The following is a 19,648-nucleotide window of genomic DNA, read 5'->3' as shown; positions in this document are numbered from 1 at the left end:
CTTTATTCCCTGTAGGGTCTGGAGACAAAGTCTTTGGAAAGGTACATTGAGGACTCCCTGGCTGCAGGGATAATCCGACTAACTGGATTATTGTCCCGGACTCTTCCCATTCCCCGGTCCTGGAATGGGCTCCTTCCTCCAGACTTGCCTGCCATCCTGGCTCCCGTCGGACCCTGGCCTTTGTACGACAATGTTTTTTGTGGACCACCATGGTTCCTGATGTCTCCACGTTAGTCGCTACCTGCACTTTGTGTGCTCAGAATAAGACCCAGCAGCAAGCTCCAGCTGGCCTCCTTCAACCACTCCCTGTTCCTCACCGCACTAGGTCCCATATATCTCTGGACTTCGTCACTGGTTTCCCTTCATCAGATGGCAACACCACTATCCTTATGGTGGTGGATTTCCAAAGCCGGCCATTTCATTCCCCTTCCAAAGTTACACTCAGCCAAGGAGACGGCCCAGCTCATGGTGCAGTAGGTCTTCCGGATCCATGGACTTCCGGTGGACACAGTCTCCGATCATGGTCCTCAGTTGGCTCGTCGGCCAGCCTGTCCTCCAGTTTTCACCCCCAGCCCAACAGCCAGTCAGAGCGAGCCAATCAGGACCTGGAGACGGCTCTTCGTTGCCTCTTCTCTGCCAACCCCACCAACTGGAGCCAGCAACTCGTGTGGATGGAATACGCCCGCAACACCCTTCCCTTCTCGGCCACTAGTCTCTCGCCTTTCGAGTGTTCCATGGGATATCAGCCCCCGCTCTTCCCTGAGCTAGAGGAAGAGGCCAACATACCCTCCGCCCAGATATCCGTCCTCCGCTGTCGCCGTACCTGGAAGAGAGCCTGGTCCGCTCTTCTCAAGACCACCTCCAGATATCGGAGACAGGCGGACCTCCACCGGACCCTTGCTCCCCGCTATCATCTCGGGCAGAGGGTATGGCTGTCCACTCTGGATCTTCCCCTCCGGGTGGAGAGAGGCAGATCCCCATCTTTCCCCATCTCTAAGATTCTTAGCCCCTCTGCTGTTCATCTTCTGTTGCCCCGCACCCTCCGTATACATCCCACTTTTCATGTGTCTAGGATCAAACCTCTGTATCACAGCCCTTTGTCTCCTGAGAATCGAAATGTCTGCATCTGGGTCTTATCCTGAGTCGTGTTAAACTGATCAGAGGACCAATTTGTGTTTATGAATTCAACAGTTCAGTCTTCTGAAAACGTACTAATAATGAATGTGTGATATCATTAATCAATGCAGGATATCACCTTCACTCCATTAACCTGAATAAATAGTGTGTTTATTTTAGCTACAATGCATTAATTGTAAAAAAAAATTGTTTAATATTACCAGATTTTAATTGTGAAGGTCTTACTATAATAATAATAATATAATATATATGTTATTTGGATAGCTCTAGCGTCACTCTGTCCCTGTACCAGCTCCCTCTGTGGTGGGGATGGAGAAGGACTTGTATTCCCCACCCTCTCATCCCATTTCCATTCATTGTGCTTGCCTGGGGACATAAGGCCACGTACCCTCCAGAGCAGTCGGCTCTTTCTGTTAATGAGGGTCTGGTGCTACGACAAATGCTGTCGTCCATATTGCTCAGCTTCTCTGTGTTAGATTTTAAGGTGATTTAGGCAATCTGAAGAGAGATGGGGTTGAAGAGAGATGGGGTGTCTGATCATTACCTTTATTGCAAAAAGAAAATTCCTCGCTTACACAGCTAATACACTGAAAATACGTGAACATTCCTTTGTGTGTGTGTTTTATGGGTTTGAAGTTGCACACTAAATACAGATAAGCTGAACAATCCCATTTTCAAACAACATCCTGACTCTCTCATTCAGACATGCTGGTTATTTTCTCATAAGAAATCAATAGGAGGATGGAGAGTGAACAGAGATGCGTAGATGTGAAAAGCAGCTGCTCTGAGAGGACACAGAGACAGGCTGATTTCTCTAGGGGGAGAGAGAGGAAAAGCGAAAATGTGTTCCATACCCCTAGCTAGACACCGTTTGGAAATGGAGTTGGAATGCAAAACCCTCCATTGCCCCAGCTCCTCTCTGAGCTTTGAATTCTCATTGGTTAAAAACCTGTCTGTGCTAATTTGGTTTGAGTCTGTATGGTTTGAGTCTGCCTTAGTCTGTATGCCTACCTCCCTCTTTGGTCATGTTTCCCACAGGGACTGCAAAGGTCAAGGGTGACAGACAGTACTACTAGTGGGATTGTATATTTAATTCATAGCTGTAGGTGCTAATTAGAGAACTGTCCTGGAGGCGTTTTGAGGTTGAAAAAGTCAAGCGAAGGATCAGTATGTGAGTAACCATCCACCCACTTCCAACCAGCCCCTGCTGCCCTGACATACTGTGACAAAGAGAGCTGTAAACGAACAGGCTGCCCCTCGCTATAGACTTGAAAACAGCAGTCTCTGACAACCTAACAAATTAAGGATGGCTTATGATGAAGTATTGTGGTCTGAGAGGGTAGACTGCAAGTGCCAGGACTTCATTTGTGTCAGACTAGCAATGATGGTAATGAATTCCTGTGGTTGGGCCGGACACTGTGCCAGGTTTGGTATTCATGCCATGAAGATACGAGACACAGATTCTGGACAGGCCATGCTGTCATTTCAAGGTGCATCACTCCCTAAATGTATTCTCCTCATATCCATACATGTGGATGAGACCTTCGATTTTAAGTCCAGACCAATTTTTGCACACAACAAACAATAGCATTTGAACCACAACTTAAAACCACAAAGTGCAAATTCATTTGATTCTTCATGTAGTAAAGCGCCTCAGACGTCTATAAGGCTGTGGGCCTGAGTATTTTATAGATTCTGTAAATATCCTTTTATTGAGAATGTCGATGAGGAGATCTGGTTACCGATCCTGGGCTTAATTGCGCCCAGAGAGTTCTGTCTGAGGACTTTTTAGACCTCCAACTACTTCACATTTTCTTCATTTGTGTGGCGACGACCTTCCTCTAGTCAAGACTGAAATCAGGCTGGTGTCATTTCATGTCGACCGGTCTCCTGAGAGTCATGCATCAGTGATTCTCTAACCTACTGACTGTATTTACTCCATTTTGAATTCACATTGTTCCCCAGTAAAGAAATATACATTCATGTCAAGACAATGAGCCAAATATTTTTTGGTGTTTTGAAAATAAAAATCATATTAATTTTTAAATGATTAGATGCCTTTTAGTCATTTTCTTATTCTGTAACTGAACAGTAGTATCTTCACTCCTGTATTTGACTCATTTCTTCTGTACTTTTGTATAAAATAAATACAAATAAACATGGTTGAGGGAGCTGAGGACAGAAAGAGCTGTTTCTCTTAAGTGTACTTTTGCTAATTGTATTACATCAAGGAAAAAGAGGAACTGCAGCCAGCATAAAAAATGGAAATAATAAAAACAATAATAGCGCTCAACTGAGCCGCCTGCCATTAGCAAGATGAATTAGTTGGGTCCATACTAGTGACAACAGCTACAGAGGGAAAATGATCCTGGTGCCTTGAAGACCTGAGCTCCCAGACACCACCAGGAAGCAGACAAAGGGCCAGGCAGACCGCTGAGACCAAGTGGACAAACACACACATGCACGCACACACAGAAACATAGTTGGCACAGAAAAGAAAAGTGCCTACAGGCAATGAAAAATCTTAGAAATTGAATACAATAGAAAATTATATATTTATTTTTGCAATAATACTTGCAGGAACTTCAAGTATTACTTTTCATACACCATATGAAAAGTGGTCACTTTGGTACTTTGACAAATGAAATAATGAACACAAAGAAAAAAAGCATACTATACCGAATAAAAATATAAATGCAACATGCAACAATTAGTTACTGTTCATATAAGGAAATGCGGCCGTGCATTATCGTGTTGAAACAAATTACATGACAAATTACGGACAAATTACATGACAATGGGCCTCGGGATCTCGTTAACAGTATCTCCGTGCATTCAAATTTCCATCGATAAAATACAATTGAGTTCGTTGTCTGCAGCTTATGCCTGCCCATACCATAATCCCACTGAGACCATGGGGCACTCTGTTCACAACGTTGACATCATCAAACCGCTCACCCATACAACAGCATACACGTGGTTCTCGGTTTTGAGGCTGGTTGGACGTACTGCCAAATTGCAGTTGTGAGGCAGGTTGGACGTACTGCCAAATTCTGAGAAATTCTCTGGCAAATGCTCTGGTTGACATTCCCACAGTCAAATCAAATCAAATCAAAGTTTATTTGTCACATGCGCCAAATACAACAGGTGTAGACCTTACAGTGAAATACATACTAAAAAGGCTCTAATCAATATTGCGAAAAAAAGGTGTGTGTGTGTGTGTGTGTGTGTGTGTGTGTGTGTGTGTGTGTGTGTGTGTGTGTGTGTGTGTGTGTGCACAATGCAAATAGTCCAGGTAACCATTTGGTTACCTGTTCAGGAGTCTTATGGCTTGGGGGTAAAAACTGTTGAGAAGCCTTTTTGTCCTAGACTTGGCAGTCCAGTACCACTTGCCATGAGGTAGTAGAGAGAACAGTCTATGACTAGGGTGGCTGGGGTCTTTGACAATATTTAGGGCCTTCCTCTGACACCGCCTGGTGTAGAGGTCCTGGATGGCAGGCAGCTTTGCCCCAGTGATGTACTGGGCTGTACGCACTACCCTCTGAAGTGCCTTGCGGTCGGAGGCCGAGCAATTGCCGTACCAGGCAGTGATGCAACCAGACAGGATGCTCTCGATGTTGCAGCTTTAGAACCTTTTGAAGATCTCAGGACCCATGCCAAATCTTTTTAGTTTCCTGAGGGGGAATAGGCTTTGTCGTGCCCTCTTCACGACTGTCTTGGTGTGTTTGGACCATTCTAGTTTGTTGTTGATGTGTACACCAAGGAACTTGAAGCTCTCAACCTGGTCCACTACAGCCCCGTTGATGAGAATAGGGGCGTGCTCGGTCCTCCTTTTCCTGTAGTCCACAATCATCTCCTTAGTCTTGGTTACGTTGAGGGATAGCTTGTTATTCTGGCACCACCTGTCCAGGTCTCTGACCTCCTCCCTATAGTCTGTCTCGTCGTTGTCGGTGAACAGGCCAACCACTGTTGTGTCGTCTGCAAACTTAATGATGGTGTTGGAGTCGTGCCTGGCCATGCAGTCATGGGTGAACAGGGACGACAGGAGGGGACTGAGCACGCAACCCTGGGGAGCTCCAGTGTTGAGGATCAGCATGGCAGATGTGTTGCTACCTACCCTCACCACCTGGGGGCTGCCCGTCAGGAAGTCCAGGATCCAGTTGCAGAGGGAATTGTTTAGTCCCAGGTTCCTTAGCTTACTGATGAGCTTTGAGGGTACTATGGTGTTGAACTCTGAGCTGTAGTCAATTAATAGCATTCTCACATAGGTGTTTATTTTGTCCAGGTGGGAAAGGGCAGTGTGGAGTGCAATAGAGATTGCATCATCTGTGGATCTGTTTGGGTGGTATGTAAATTACCAACCTTTCAAAGCATTTCATGGCTACGGACGTGAGTGCTACGGGTCTGTAGTCATTTAGGCAGGTTGCCTTTGTGTTCTTGGGCACACGGCCTATGGTGGTCTGCTTGAAACATGTTGGTATTACAGACTCAATCAGGGACATGTTGAAAATGTCAGTGAAGACCCCTGCCAGTTGGTCAGCACATGCCCGGAGCACACGTCCTGGTAATCCATCTGGCCTTGTGTATGTTGACCTGTTTAAAGGTCTTACTCACGTCAGCTACGGAAATCATGATCACACAGTCTTCTGGAACAGCTGCTGTTCTCATGCATGCCTCAGTGTTGCTTGCCTCGAAGCGAGCTTAGAAGTGATTTAGCTCGTCTGGTAGGCTCGTGTCACTGGACAGCTCACGTCTGTGCTTCCCTTTGTAGTCTGTAATAGTTTGCAAGCCCTGCCACATCCAACGAGCGTCGGAGCCGGTGTAGTATGATTCAATTTTAGCACTGTATTGACGCTTTGCCTGTTTGATGGTTCGTCACAGGGCATAGCGGGATTTCTTGTAAGCTACCGGGTTAGATTCCCGCACCTTGAAAGCGGAAGCTCTACCCTTTAGTTCAGTGCTAATGTTGTCTATAATCCATGGCTTCTGGTTGGGGTATGTACATTCAGTCACTATGGGGACGACGTCTTCGATGCACTAATTGATAAAGACAGTGACTGATGTGGTGTATTCCTCAATGTCATCGGAAGAATCCCGGAATATGTTCCAGTATGTGATAGCAAAACAGTCCTGTAGTTTAGCATCTGCTTCATCTGACCACTTTTTTATAGACCGAGTCACTGTAGCTTCCTGCTTAATTTTAGTTTGTAAGCAGGAATCAGGAGGATAGAGTTGTGGTCGGATTTACCAAATGGAGGGCGAAGGAGAGCTTTGTACGTGTCTCTGTGTGTGGAGTACAGGTGATCTAGAATAGTTTTCTTTATGGTTTCACATTTAACATGTTAATAGAGATTTGGTAGAACTGATTTAAGTTTCCCTGCATTAAAGTCTCCAGCCACTAGGAGCGCCACCTCTGGATGAGTGGTTTTCTGTTTGCTTATTTCCTTATACAGCTGACTGTGTGCGGTCTTAGTGCCAGCATCTGTTTCTGATGGTAAATAAACAGCCACGAAAGTATAGCTGTATAAGTATAACTCTCTAGGCAAGTAGTGTGGCCTGCAATTTATCACAATATACTCTACTTTAGGCGAGCAAAATCTAGAGACTTCCTTAGATTTCGTGCACCAGCTGTTGTTTACAAATATGCACAGACCGCCCCCTGTTGTCTTGCTGTTCTATCCTGCCGGTGCAGCGTATATCCAGCTAGCTGAATATCCATGTCATCCTTCAGCCACGATTCCGTGAAACATAGGATATTACAGTTTTTGATATCCCATTGGTAGGATATTCATGATCGTACCTCGTCTAATTTATTGTCCAATGATTGCACGTTGGCGAGTAATATTGACGGTAACGGCAGCTTTCTTACTCGCCTTCTGCGGGTCCTGACGAGGCATCCGGCTCTTCGTCCTCTGTACCTGCGTTGCTTCCTCTTGCGAATAACTGGGATATCGGCCCTGCCGGGTGTTTGGAGGATATCATGTGAGTCTTGCTTGTTGTTGAAAAAATCTTTGTCTAATCCGAGGTGAGTGATCGCTGTCCTGATATCCAGAAGCTCTTTTCTGCCGTAAGACACGATTGCAGAAACATTATGTACAAAATAAGTTACAAATAACGCGTAAACAAACACATAATAGCACAATTGGTTGGGCGCCCGTAAAACTGCTGCAATTTCTTCCACCGCCATTTTAGCATGCCAATTGCACGCTCCCTCAAACCATGAGAAATCTGTGGTATTGTGTTGTGTGACAAAACTGCACATTTTAGAGTGGCTTTTTGTTGTCCCCAGCACAAGGTGCATCTGTATAATGATTATGCTGCTCTTGGTATGCCACACCTGTCAGGTGGAGGGCTTATCTTGGCAAAGAAGGAATGCTTACTAACAAGGATGTAAACAAATTTGTGCACAAAATTTGAGAGAAACAATATTTTTTTGCATTTGAAAAAAAAAAATCTGAATTTCACATTAACACGTTTGTTTGTCATGATAGTATGAATGGTCAGTATCTATGCTCGTCATTGTTAGTGCCAGCGGTGCTGGGATGAGTGATGACATGTGAAGTATGACATCATGCCAGTGGTCACTGGTCTCCTAACAACCTCCTCAGGGTTCACAACACAACCTCCTTCTGTCCGGTCCTGGGTCTCCTCTTATCCACCCCACCCTGGCCAGCACAACGCTTGGCTAGCTTCTACGCTCATTGTCAAAGTTGATACTGTGGATCTGCCTTTGTGATAGCATAACATCTTTCCTGCTACCTCATACTATTGGGAATAATGTATGTATTTAGGCACCTGAGCTTTACCCGGTCAGGTCACAAACAACTCCTGTACTTCAAGGCTGGGGTCAAATCGAATTGAAGGCAGTCAATTCAGGAAGTAAACTCAGGAAGTAAATAACAATTCAGAATTTGAAAAAACACCATCAATTGTTTTTGACTCCTGAATAAACTGAGGAGTAGAAGGTATTTATTGATAAGAAAAATACAAAATCACTTCCTAAATTAATTTCTGGAATTCAGGGCTCATCTGTAAAAGAGACCTTGGTCTAGGGCATCAATCCTTGATAAAATAAAGGGTAAATAAAATAAAAATATGTATTCTCACAAGTCCTGTGCCATGGTTATCCTTCCTAGAAAGAGCTACTGTATAGCCTTTATGGTGGTCACTAAAGGTGTTGTTGTCACACAAACATTGCCTCTAGCCATCGCCACTAGCCACAGCCTCATATTTGTATTTCTTCTGCTATGAATCATAGGTGGCCCAAAGCTGTCTTGATAAATAGCTACTCCAGGCAAGTATGGAGTATGCTCTCTGACACTATAGGTCACATAACCTTGTTGTCGGGACTAAGACTAATGCAATGTGAAGTGTCAAGTTATTATACTGAAACTAGACTGAGGAATCTGAGCTAGTCTGGTGATAGAAAATAGGTGAAACAAGGCAAGGTGAATGTAGAAAGGTCACAGAACAAAGAGATAGTGAGGAGCAAATGAGAGCGTACAGTCGGGGAAGTATTACACATTAACGGTGGCCTGTTAGAGTTAAGGGGCAATGGGGGTACTTGCTAGTTGATATGAATAATAATTGGCTGCACAGAACAGTTGAACACATGACTTGGTAGCACACAATGTTTGTAAGGAACTTGTTTGTTTATTTCAAGACTAAATAATGCAATAATAATTCAACTCACTGTGTCTCTTGAGCAAATTCCTCAGCACCTGTCAGAGATTTCGGTATGGTGCCTATTGAGAGAGATGCTATATGAAAACATGCTATTATAACAAAGCCAAGTAAACTCAAAGTAATTGTCTACAGATGGTGAAAACAAGCTGCAGCTGTTAATACTGTGTGAAACATGAGATATAAAATATGAATGTAGCAGCAAGGGATTGAGAACACACAGCACCAGACCCAAAGCTAATGACTTCCCATTACAGAATATAACCTACTGATCTGACTGTGCTCTAGGTACATAGAGCATTTAAAGAGAACAGTCTATGACCTGCTCGTAATGGTGGTGGTGGGGGGGAGAAAGAGAGAGAGAGAAAGAGAGAATGTGCCTTTTTCCCTCTTCTATTTTTGGGACTTGATGTCAGTGTACTTTACCAGCACAAAGGCATCCCATGCTTGCTGACATGCCTCTGCTGAGAGGTAAAGAGAACATCTGTCTCCTGTCACAAGCCTTCACAGGTCTGCCATTACCCAACAAGGTAAGATAAGCCACCATCAATTTTGGGAGGAGGCTACTTGAAACCTTGTTGCAATCCTCATATAACAGCATATGTTGTACCAGCTCTAGGAGGAAAAGATGGTTGTAATGTGTTCAGTGGGCTTTGAAATGGAATTGAGAATGAACATCATAGATGCAAGGATAGGTGGGATCAAATGTTAATTAACTGAACTGTTTAAAGCTCAAAGGCCACTCAGGACTCATCTCTTTATAGAAATCAGCACTCCAGATCTACTCAGTATAGCGAGTCCATGGCCCATTATGCTCACACTCAATAAATCAAACTAGTCTATAGCTTGTGCGCTATGTATGACAAAACAAGTTCTGACAAAGTAAGAGGAGTGTATTATAATAAAACCATATCCACTGAAGGCAAGCTGCAGTTTTGTTAATGAGTGTTGACTACATCCAGACTAGCTACATTTGCTCCATAAATATTAACTGAATTCTGTATAACTATCCCATTATCAAAATGCAAGAATATTGCAAAATACATGGTTTTAAAATAATATTATGACAATTCTTTCAAAAGTCTTTACCTACTAGTAAGGGTGGTGGGTAAGCCTACTGAAGATTATTTGGTGAGATATGGCAATTTTAAACAACAGAATAAGCCTACACAATGCTAACATACTCAACCTAGGTAATTTACATATACACAAAACCAAACAAAAAACAGCAATACTTTTTCATCTTCATTGCTATTTTCCTGCAATGGAGATGTCTGTGCACATTGTTAATAAAATGTGTGGTGTAAAAGCAATGCATTTGTCTATACATCACCCACCAAGCAGAGAGAGGCAGGCCCTGTGTTGTAATGGGAGTGTGGTACTTCAATGAAATATTAAAGGATCCTAATGAAAAATAGGAAGATTGCCTTTCTCTGCACACTTTCAAATGTGTTTATTAATTTATGTTTTAAATTATACCAATTTCATTTGGTGAGTAGAGCCAAGCATACAAGAGCAGTTTACATTTTAACGTATAAACATTGTCCCCTATTGAAATGTAACATGGGTCTTTGAACAACGTACTAGCAGCAATAAATCAAAAAGAGTAGAACATTGCATTTCACATTTACATTTAACAGAATATCAACTCTACCTTGATAAAATACATGATATCTTTCTTTAATTTAATAGGCACCATCTCAGATCTTGCCGATTGCTAATATAATTCAGGATTTCCATATTTAATGATGCATGATTTTCATTGTAAATTTTACTTGGAAAATGTTGTCTTTAATGAACCTTAAAGAAAACTCTAGTAGGCATTTCTGTGACAAATATTATTTCTAAAGGTGTTTTGGTCATTTTGATTATTTTAACACAAAAGCCCAATGAATAATATTTGAACAATAAAGACAGGCTTAAATGTGTGTTATTTATTTATGTTACATACCACATAGGGTTCCTACGGTATGTGCAGTACTCATTCAGAGTTTTGTAACATTACTATTGAGCTATATAATATCAATACAACAGTAGCAAATTATCTATTTTCACGCTTGGGTCATACTGCCTGATGTACAGTGCAGGTGTGGCTACAGTAGCTAGCTTGTCAGGTGCTAGCCTAAATTAAATAATGCCATATGTTTTACATTTGTGGTATTTAATCCATCCATTACTGCTGAAACTGAGATTTCATAGTAAATTGATTTCTTGGTGTACAAGAATGAGAGCTAGCTCTCATTCACCAAAGAGGGCTCCCTCTTTGGTTCTCAGTTGAAGCATTGATGACGGCGTGTACAACAGTCCCGGCGCTCGTGATACGGTTTTGGAAACCTTTGGACTGTACTTTCATATAATCGAGAAAGAATTTTAATGAAACAAAAGGTAGAATTACTACCCCCCCCCACACATTTCCATGTTACCGCTTGTTTACGGAAGAGAGAGGCAACCACCTGTTCTAATTAGCAATCTAGCGTCTCCAAACACCTGTGTATAAGAGAAGAAGGACACGAGAAAACTGTTGTAAGTGAGAAATACTGTTGACTACAACTGTGTTAAAACCATGTACAGTAAGTGTAAATTTGACAATTGTAAAATTACTTTGATGTGAAATTAAAGTAAAGGGCTATGTTTCTAGAACCGTGTCGCAATTGAGTATTTGGCAGTTTTGGCTGCCAGATCCAGTTTACAGTGAGGGAAAAAAGTATTTGATCCCCTGCTGATTTTGTACGTTTGCCCACTGACAAAGAAATGATCAGTCTATAATTTTAATGGTAGGTTTATTTGAACCGTGAGAGACAGAATAACAACAACAAAATCCTGAAAAACGCATGTCAAAAACGTTATAAATTGATTAGCATTTTAATGAGGGAAATAAGTATTTGACCCCTCTGCAAAACATGACTAAGTACTTGGTGGCAAAACCCTTGTTGGCAATCACAGAGGTCAGACGTTTCTTGTAGTTGGCCACCAGGTTTGCACACATCTCAGGAGGGATTTTGTCCCACTCCACTTTGCAGATCTTCTCCAAGTCATTAAGGTTTCGAGGCTGACGTTTGGCAACTCGAACCTTCAGGCCACTCCAGGACCTTAATGTGCTTCTTCTTGAGCCACTCCTTTGTTGCCTTGGCCATGTGTTTTGGGTCATTTTCATGCTGGAATACCCATCCACGACCCATTTTCAATGCCCTGGCTGAGGGAAGGAGGTTCTCACCCAAGACTTGACGGTACATGGCCCCGTCCATCGTCCCTTTGATGCGGTGAAGTTGTCCTGTCCCCTTAGCAGAAAAACACCCCCAAAGCATAATGTTTCCACCTCCATGTTTGACAGTGGGGATGATGTTCTTGGGGTCATAGGCAGCATTCCTCCTCCCCCAAACACGGTGAGTTGAGTTGATGCCAAAGAGCTCCATTTTGGTCTCATCTGACCACAACACTTTCACCCAGTTGTCCTCTGAATCATTCAGATGTTCATTGGCAAACTTCAGACGGGAATGTATATGTGCTTTCTTGAGCAGGGGAACCTTGCCGGCACTGCAGGATTTCAGTCCTTCACGGCGTAGTGTTGTTTTCTTGGTGACTATGGTCCCAGCTGCCTTGAGATCATTAACAAGATCCTCCAGTGGAGTTCTGGGCTGATTCCTCACCGTTCTCATGATCATTGCAACTCCACGAGGTGAGATCTTGCATGGAGCCCCAGGCCGGGGGAGATCGACAGTTCTTTTGTGTTTCTTCCATTTGCGAATAATCGCACCAACTGTTGTCACCTTCTTACCAAGCTGCTTGGCGATGGTCTTGTAGCCCATTCCAGCCTTGTGTAGGTGTACAATCTTGTCCCTGACATCCTTGGAGAGCTCTTTGGTCTTGGCCATGGTGGAGAGTTTGGAATCTGATTGATTGATTGCTTCTGTGGACAGGTGTCTTTTATACAGATAACAAACTGAGATTAGGAGCACTAAGAGTGTGCTCCTAATCTCAGCTCGTTACCTGTATAAAAGAAACCTGGGAGACAGAAATCTTTCTGATTGAGAGGGGGTCAAATACTTATTTCCCTCATTAAAATGCAAATCAATTTCTAACATTTTTTACATGCGTTTTTCAGGATTTTTTTGTTGTTATTCTGTCTCTCACTGTTCAAATAAACCTACCATTAAAATTATAGACTGATCATTTCTTTGTCAGTGGGCAAAAGTACACAATCAGCGGGGGATCAAATACTTTTTTCCCTCACTGTACCTCTGAACATAACATGTAAGGTCCCTGGGCGTTAAAGGAGTAGCATACACTCCTTAACAGCACATCTTGGATTAGCTCTTAGCTAGTGTTACTAAAATGGAACACATTGCTTCAGGGGTTCATACTATAAACACAGCCCTTACATAGCTGCATGCTTCCCTTTTCAGTCACAGTGAATGCATGGTTCATTTTCAAGGAGTCTGCTACGAAAATAGAAAATAGGAGTGTCAATTGCCATTTTATATTGGTAACCAAGGACCCATTGAGACAGCCTTTCTACCACAGACAGAAAGAATAACTGGAATTATAAGTGCCTGACATTTCAGTTAATTGCAGAAAGCATGCTGGCTAAGGAGTAACCTCAGAACCAGGTTCAATGAAGTCTTCACCTTCCAGCCACAGTTTCAAATGAGAGTAAAGGGCGCTTAAACAGTCCTATGAAATAAGAGGTGTACTGTATGATATTGGGTAGCAGTCTTCTGAGACAAGTTCCTGTAGGAAAACCACATTGGGTCATTGGATTTTGTACACTCAATTCTGTCTCTGATCATCAATTTTCTGATGTTCTATTAGACAGGTGATTGTGTCTATTTATTCACTCTAATCTTCACACTAATCTTCATAATTGGCAGGCTCTACAATACCCAACTCATTGCATCTAAATGCATTTCCATGCAGACCTTCATGAAAAGCTTACTTCATTGTCCAATGGTTTACATAATAATAATCCAGGATTTGGGATAATCCCAGATCTCCAAACAGCCTAATTACTTGAGGTAATTAATTTAGTTGCATTTGTCAGAGGGCTCAGGCAACAATTAGCACTATTAATATGATCTTGTCACATGTCATCCTACCACATGTAACGGCAAGCTGTTCGTCGTATTTCTATCAAAGCAAATGCCTGAAATGGGCCCTGAAGTCTTTGACGCAGGCATGGCCCTGTGGATAAACCATGCTTTCTTTCAGGGAAAGGCTGAATTCACTCAGAAATCCTACCATGGTCTAGTGTGATATTTCAGCATAGTAATTCTTCGTGAGATAATTTTTATAAAGATGAATTCCATTAAAAATGATTGGTTGTTTGATATTTATTTAGTGCCACAATAGAATGAAGTACCTTATTACTTTTCACTGTACTCGTTTATGTAATGCATTCTGGTCATGACAAAGTCAAAGAAACTGAAATGATCTACACTAAGAGTACAAAACATTAAGAAAACCAGATTTTTCCATGACATACACTTACCAGGTGAATCCAGGTGAACACTATGATCCCTTACTGATGTCACTTGTTAAATCCACCTCAATCAGTGTAGATGATGATGATTTTTAAGCCTTGAGACAACTGAGACTGGATTGTGTACAGTATGTGTGCCATTCAGAGTGTGGGGGGGTGCAACAATATTAGGAAGGTGTTCCTAATGTTTGTTATACTCAGTGTACATGGGGAAAGACTGTAGTAGTAATGAATATATGTATAAACGAATAATAATAAGAGGAATTTCCGTCTTGAAAGCAAAAAGTTTATTCATGTTTGAAATTACACATAACTACCACAAGGAAGACTTTTCAGTCCAGGGTGTAGTCTGGTTAGAAAGAAACACTAAACATTTGTAATACATTAGAATCACTGCCACAAATCATTTGTCATGACTTTATCTGTTTCAGAATCACATACAATACAAAAAAGACAAAGAAAGTTTGAACCCTGTCAAACAGAGCTTGAAATGTACAGTTCAGAATACTGAAACCTCTATGCATTACAGTTTTAATAATGTTTTTTTTGTGTGAATTAGTAACAAGATGAGAAACATTCAAAATGTTCTTCAGTATTTACAACAGTTTTACTGTTTGGTGTTAATTAATGACCAACATTCTCCTAGCCCCTCCCTCAAAATCCACCAACCAACAATTTTGCACCTCTCCCTCTTATTTTTTTATTGAATTTTTTCACTATTCTTAGTATTAATATTATTGTTAACATCTTCAATGTTCTTGTTTTTGTGTTTTTTACAGTTGCAACAAAGCAACTTTGTTTTCTTAAAAGATTAAAATATACATTAGATTACATGAAAAACAAAGAGTTAATTACAAGATATAATCAAAACAACTAAATAAAAATGTTAAATAAAAAGACAAAAACGATGGTCGTGATATTGTTTAGAGGTAGTAAGTGAGCACTCTAAGCTATAGAAATGTTGAAAATCTATTGGTTTCTATGATTTTGAATGAGGTAATAAAGCTGTGTATTGATTTCGTGGGATGTATAAATACTCTTAAGCTATATTATATACAACATATTTTGAGTGACTGGTATCTTGTCACATGCCAAAAGGAAGTGCTATAACTGGTTGGATTTACGGTTAGACCCATGACTATTTCAACCCATAGCAAAAACAAAAACATATTTAAATATCACATGACTTTCATGCTTTTCTATGTTTGACAATCACTCCAGTCTTTTATGATTTTTTTGTTGATAACTGTCAAATATGTTGCAAGTTTGTAAAATACAGAGTTATCCCATTAGCATTGTCAATGAACTTCTACTGTCAATTACTTCTAACGCATTTCAAACTGGTGGTTGTAAAGCAAAACTAATATTGAAAGTAACTCTCCCAAGCTGCCATAGAGTTTACAATGGGAGCCTTATTTAGTTTTCTGTACAACATTACAGACAAACATCACTCCTGGCATTCAGTGATAGAACCGCTATGTTGTTAGTCAATATATGGAAAGAGACCAAGAAACAAGGTAATTGATTGATCGACAAACAAAAAAATAGATAGGAAATATATACAGTACCAGTCAAAAGTTTGGACACAACACAACTGATTGGCTCAAACGCATTAAGAAGGAAATAAATTCCACAAATCAAGGTACACCTGTTAATTGAAATGCATTCCAGGTGACTACCTCATGAAGCTGGTTGAGAGAATGCCAAGAGTGGGTAAAGCTGTCATCAAGGCAAAGGGTGGCTACTTTGAAGAATCTCAAATTTAAAATATATATTTGTTTAACGCTTTTCTGTTACTACATGATTCCATATGTGTTATTTCATAGTTTTCATGTCTTCACTATTATTCTACAATGTAGAAAATAGTAAAAATGAAGAAAAACCCTGGAATGAGTGGGTGTGTCCAAACATTTGACTTGTACTGTATATATATTGCATTTCAAAACCAAAACGTTTTAGAATACCTATGACAACACATAATGTCATACACTCAGCACTGGGAATAATTTCAGCTTGGGAAAGATCATTCTTAAATCAATTGTCAATTGAAATGAATGTTGCACAATAAAGATCTGGGTCTTGTTTGATTTGTACAGTACGTGCTTACCCCTTCAAATGACAAACATAACTATAGCAATGGTGAATTATAATCATGAGACTGATGAAGTTTGAGTGATGACTTCACTGAACTACCAAGAAAACATCAGGTGTCCATATTGTAGAAAGTCATTGCGAGGGGAGTTGAGGACTCTGGTAGATGCAGCAGACAATTAGTTCTGAAAAAAAAGTTTTGTTTATCCTCTCTGGTTGGTCAGTCAGTGAAAGTTCAGGCTTTACAGCTTGGGGATCAGATGCATCGATAACAGAGATCAATTTGAGGTATCAGAGTGCACACTTCCAGGTCCTTCTGTTGGGGAGATTACAGCAGATGGAGTAGTTGTATCGTGCCATCCCCCATTAGCCTAGGAAGGAAGCAGAAGAGAAGGGATCACAATTAAACACTTAGTAATATAATATCTCACTACAAATGAAGAAGTCCATGTTAACAACCTAATGCTTTTGTAAGGAGCCTCTATTTGTAATCAAGACCAGTTATTATTCCCCAAAAGACATTTTCATGTGAGGGAGAATAAGATATCTCTGTACAATAAAATATATTTAGTAGAATAAAGATAACCAAAACATAAGGTATAATAGTCATTCTCATTGTGTACACAGTATGTGTGTGTACATATGCTCATTTACTAATTCACTTATAAAAATAGGCTGGGCGATATGGCTTAAAAATCATAGCTACATTTTTACACACTTGGGCGATTCACGATGTATATGGGCAATTTTCTAAATAAGCTTTGTTGTACAATTAAAGGTCAATACACTGCATTTTAAACAGTCAGCAGTAAACTAATGAATTCCTGGCTTGTGAAATTATACCTACAATAGGCTAAATATAAACCTTGCAAAACCAAAAGAGGCAGTAATAATTGTATTATTTCATCAAAATAGTTTAACCTGGGATTTGTTTTTGCAATAATCAGTGATCTGGCTTTCAAGTCTGTTTATGAAAATGCACTTGTATTACTCGTGTTACATATTTTTTATTATTATTATTTTAAACATAGTTTGGAATTCCTCGTAAGCAAGCACTTCACGGTAAAGTCAACACCAGTTGTATTCGGTGCATGTGACAAATACAATTTCATTTGATTTTGATTTGACTAACTTCTTGCAGCAGGCATGATAGAAAATGAACACAGGTCTCATAAACAATCAGTCAAGCACAAGCCTACATTTCAGTGAGTAGCCAGATAATCTTAATATTTAAAGTTTAGCAAAATTCTATCTATTTGCTAGTTAACAAGGTTGAATTGTTATGAACACACCTTTCTGTCCGTCTCCAACTGTTTGAACAGCATGCTAGCCTGTCCACTTTGTTCAGATGTTGAAATCAAGTGGCCTACCTTATTTCTCAGAATGAGAACGAGTTGCCAATTCTTTATATAATTGTGTTTTATGTTTATTGCATATTTATAAAACACAAACTAGACAACTAGTATAACTGCTGCTAGCGGGACAAACTGAGCATATATTTTCCACAATCATGTTCATTGATACTCCTGTTTTAGTAACGTCTGCTCTGCGCACAATGAGGAGTTGAGACACAAAAAGTGTATCGTTAGAAAGGTTAACTTCTCTATTACAGTAAAATGTCTCAGTGTGTTTCTGTGTCCATATGACTGATTCTGTTGGACCAAACCTCAAATGCAAATGGCGAGTTGAAACCGCTTGTCAGAGAGGAAGAAGTGCTCTCTCATCTTTGTTGTTGTGAGTGGCAGGGGGAGGGGCTTGGTGTGTGTGTGTAAACAGAGAGGAAGAGGCGAAGCAAGAAGTTTCACTCTCACTAAAATCTGTCCAAAATAAGCCCAATGCATTTCTATGTGTTTATTTTGGACCTAAGCTTGTCACATGCCTTCCCGCCTTTGGCACAACAACTCCCATTGTTAGGACGGAGACATGAGCATCTCGTCATTAGATATAGATCTCAGATGTAAATGGGAAGGTGCACACAGCACAGAGGAGCAAAAGACACAAGACCAAAAATACATCATGAGAACAAGCGGAAATAAACGTTCATAAAAATATATATTTTTTATTATTATTGCCATACAGGTATTTGGAATATTGCGCAAAAAGATACATTAGAATTCATTGACTTAATTTGATATCTCCCATCCATAGTCTCCTTTGATATAGTATAACTGCCAAGCAAATGGGCATTATCTGCGTTATATTAGCATTAGCAATGAGACTCCTTGAAACAAATTGGCCTCATGTCTCAGCCAATGGGAGCGAACTCTGAAATCAATGTCCCATCAGATTTCAGCAGCTTGTTGCTACATATTCTTCTGTCAGTCAGGAAGAGGGAAGGCTGGGGCTGGGTGAGGTGGAAGTGAGTGGAAGTGACAGGGCAGGCCCTTTCCAAGAGAGCCAGTCTGAGCCAGCCTTACTTGGCTTGGCTCGCGGCAGGGACTAGCCTTTGCTGGATCACCTCTGTCATATCAACAAAACAAAAGGTTAGCGTATGCTCATTTACCTATGATGCACTTCATTATCAAAACAATTTGTCTGCATTACCGTAAACTGGGAGCTCTAGTACTCATGTGGCTTATTGGCGGAATTAGTATTTAGATGATTTAGATCGCCTGGAATAGGTCAATACATAGCTATATCTGGTCTGCTTTGTCACAATGTCGGTACTGCATTGAAATAAGAGTGTTGCTGGATGAGAAGGCCTCTCCATCTCTTGAAATTAATTATCTAAAGCATGTTTTTTTGTTGCCTGGATATTTCTCTTTTCGCAGGTGCTCTTATTGGATGTGTTGACTTGTCAATAATGTTGGATTTCAGAGCATATTCTCATGTGGTGATTAAGTGAGCTCTGGCTTAAACAGTGAAGGAAAGTGAGAAACCTTGTGGGAGAGTGTGAAACACTTCAGTTGAGCCTGCTAGAGGTTGACACTTCTTCTAAAGGCCTGCAGGCTAAAGGGTGCTCAACAAAACCAAAATGACAGCAAGCTCTGTCTGAGAACACTAATGACAGCCTGTGTTATAGTTTAGCAAGAGAGTGCTTGCTTACATTGTAAACACCACAAAAAAACGGTGTGCTCATTTAATGTTCTTCCAAATACAGTTGAAGTCGGAAGTTTACATACACCTTAGCCAAATACATTTAAAGTCTGTTTTTCACAATTCCTGACATTTAATCATAAAATGCCCTGTCATAGGTCAGTTAGAATCACCACTTAATTTTAAGAATATGAAATGTCAGAAAAATAGCAGAGAGAATGATTC

General features: G+C 40.7%; 1 protein-coding gene across 10 annotated transcripts in view; it reads right to left on the bottom strand.

Moving 5' to 3' along the window:
• Positions 1 to 16,183: 16,183 nt before the first annotated feature.
• The window catches only part of pbx3b (pre-B-cell leukemia homeobox 3b), an 85,078-nt gene continuing 81,613 nt past the window's right edge, over positions 16,184 to 19,648 (bottom strand). For 5 of the 10 annotated variants that reach the window (XM_029717228.1, XM_029717225.1, XM_029717223.1 and 2 more), the window contains one exon: positions 16,184 to 16,758. In XM_029717228.1, the coding sequence (XP_029573088.1) occupies positions 16,666 to 16,758 (93 nt within the window). In that variant the 3' untranslated portion in view covers positions 16,184 to 16,665. The remainder of the gene's footprint in view (positions 16,759 to 19,648) is intronic. The other 5 variants (XM_029717232.1, XM_029717229.1, XM_029717233.1 and 2 more) reach the window with 1 other exon arrangement.

Source organism: Salmo trutta, chromosome 27 (assembly GCF_901001165.1).
Source record: "Salmo trutta chromosome 27, fSalTru1.1, whole genome shotgun sequence".
NCBI lineage: Eukaryota > Metazoa > Chordata > Actinopteri > Salmoniformes > Salmonidae > Salmo > Salmo trutta.
Note: the sequence above shows the minus strand (reverse complement) of the source record. Positions and strands in the feature narration are given on the sequence as shown.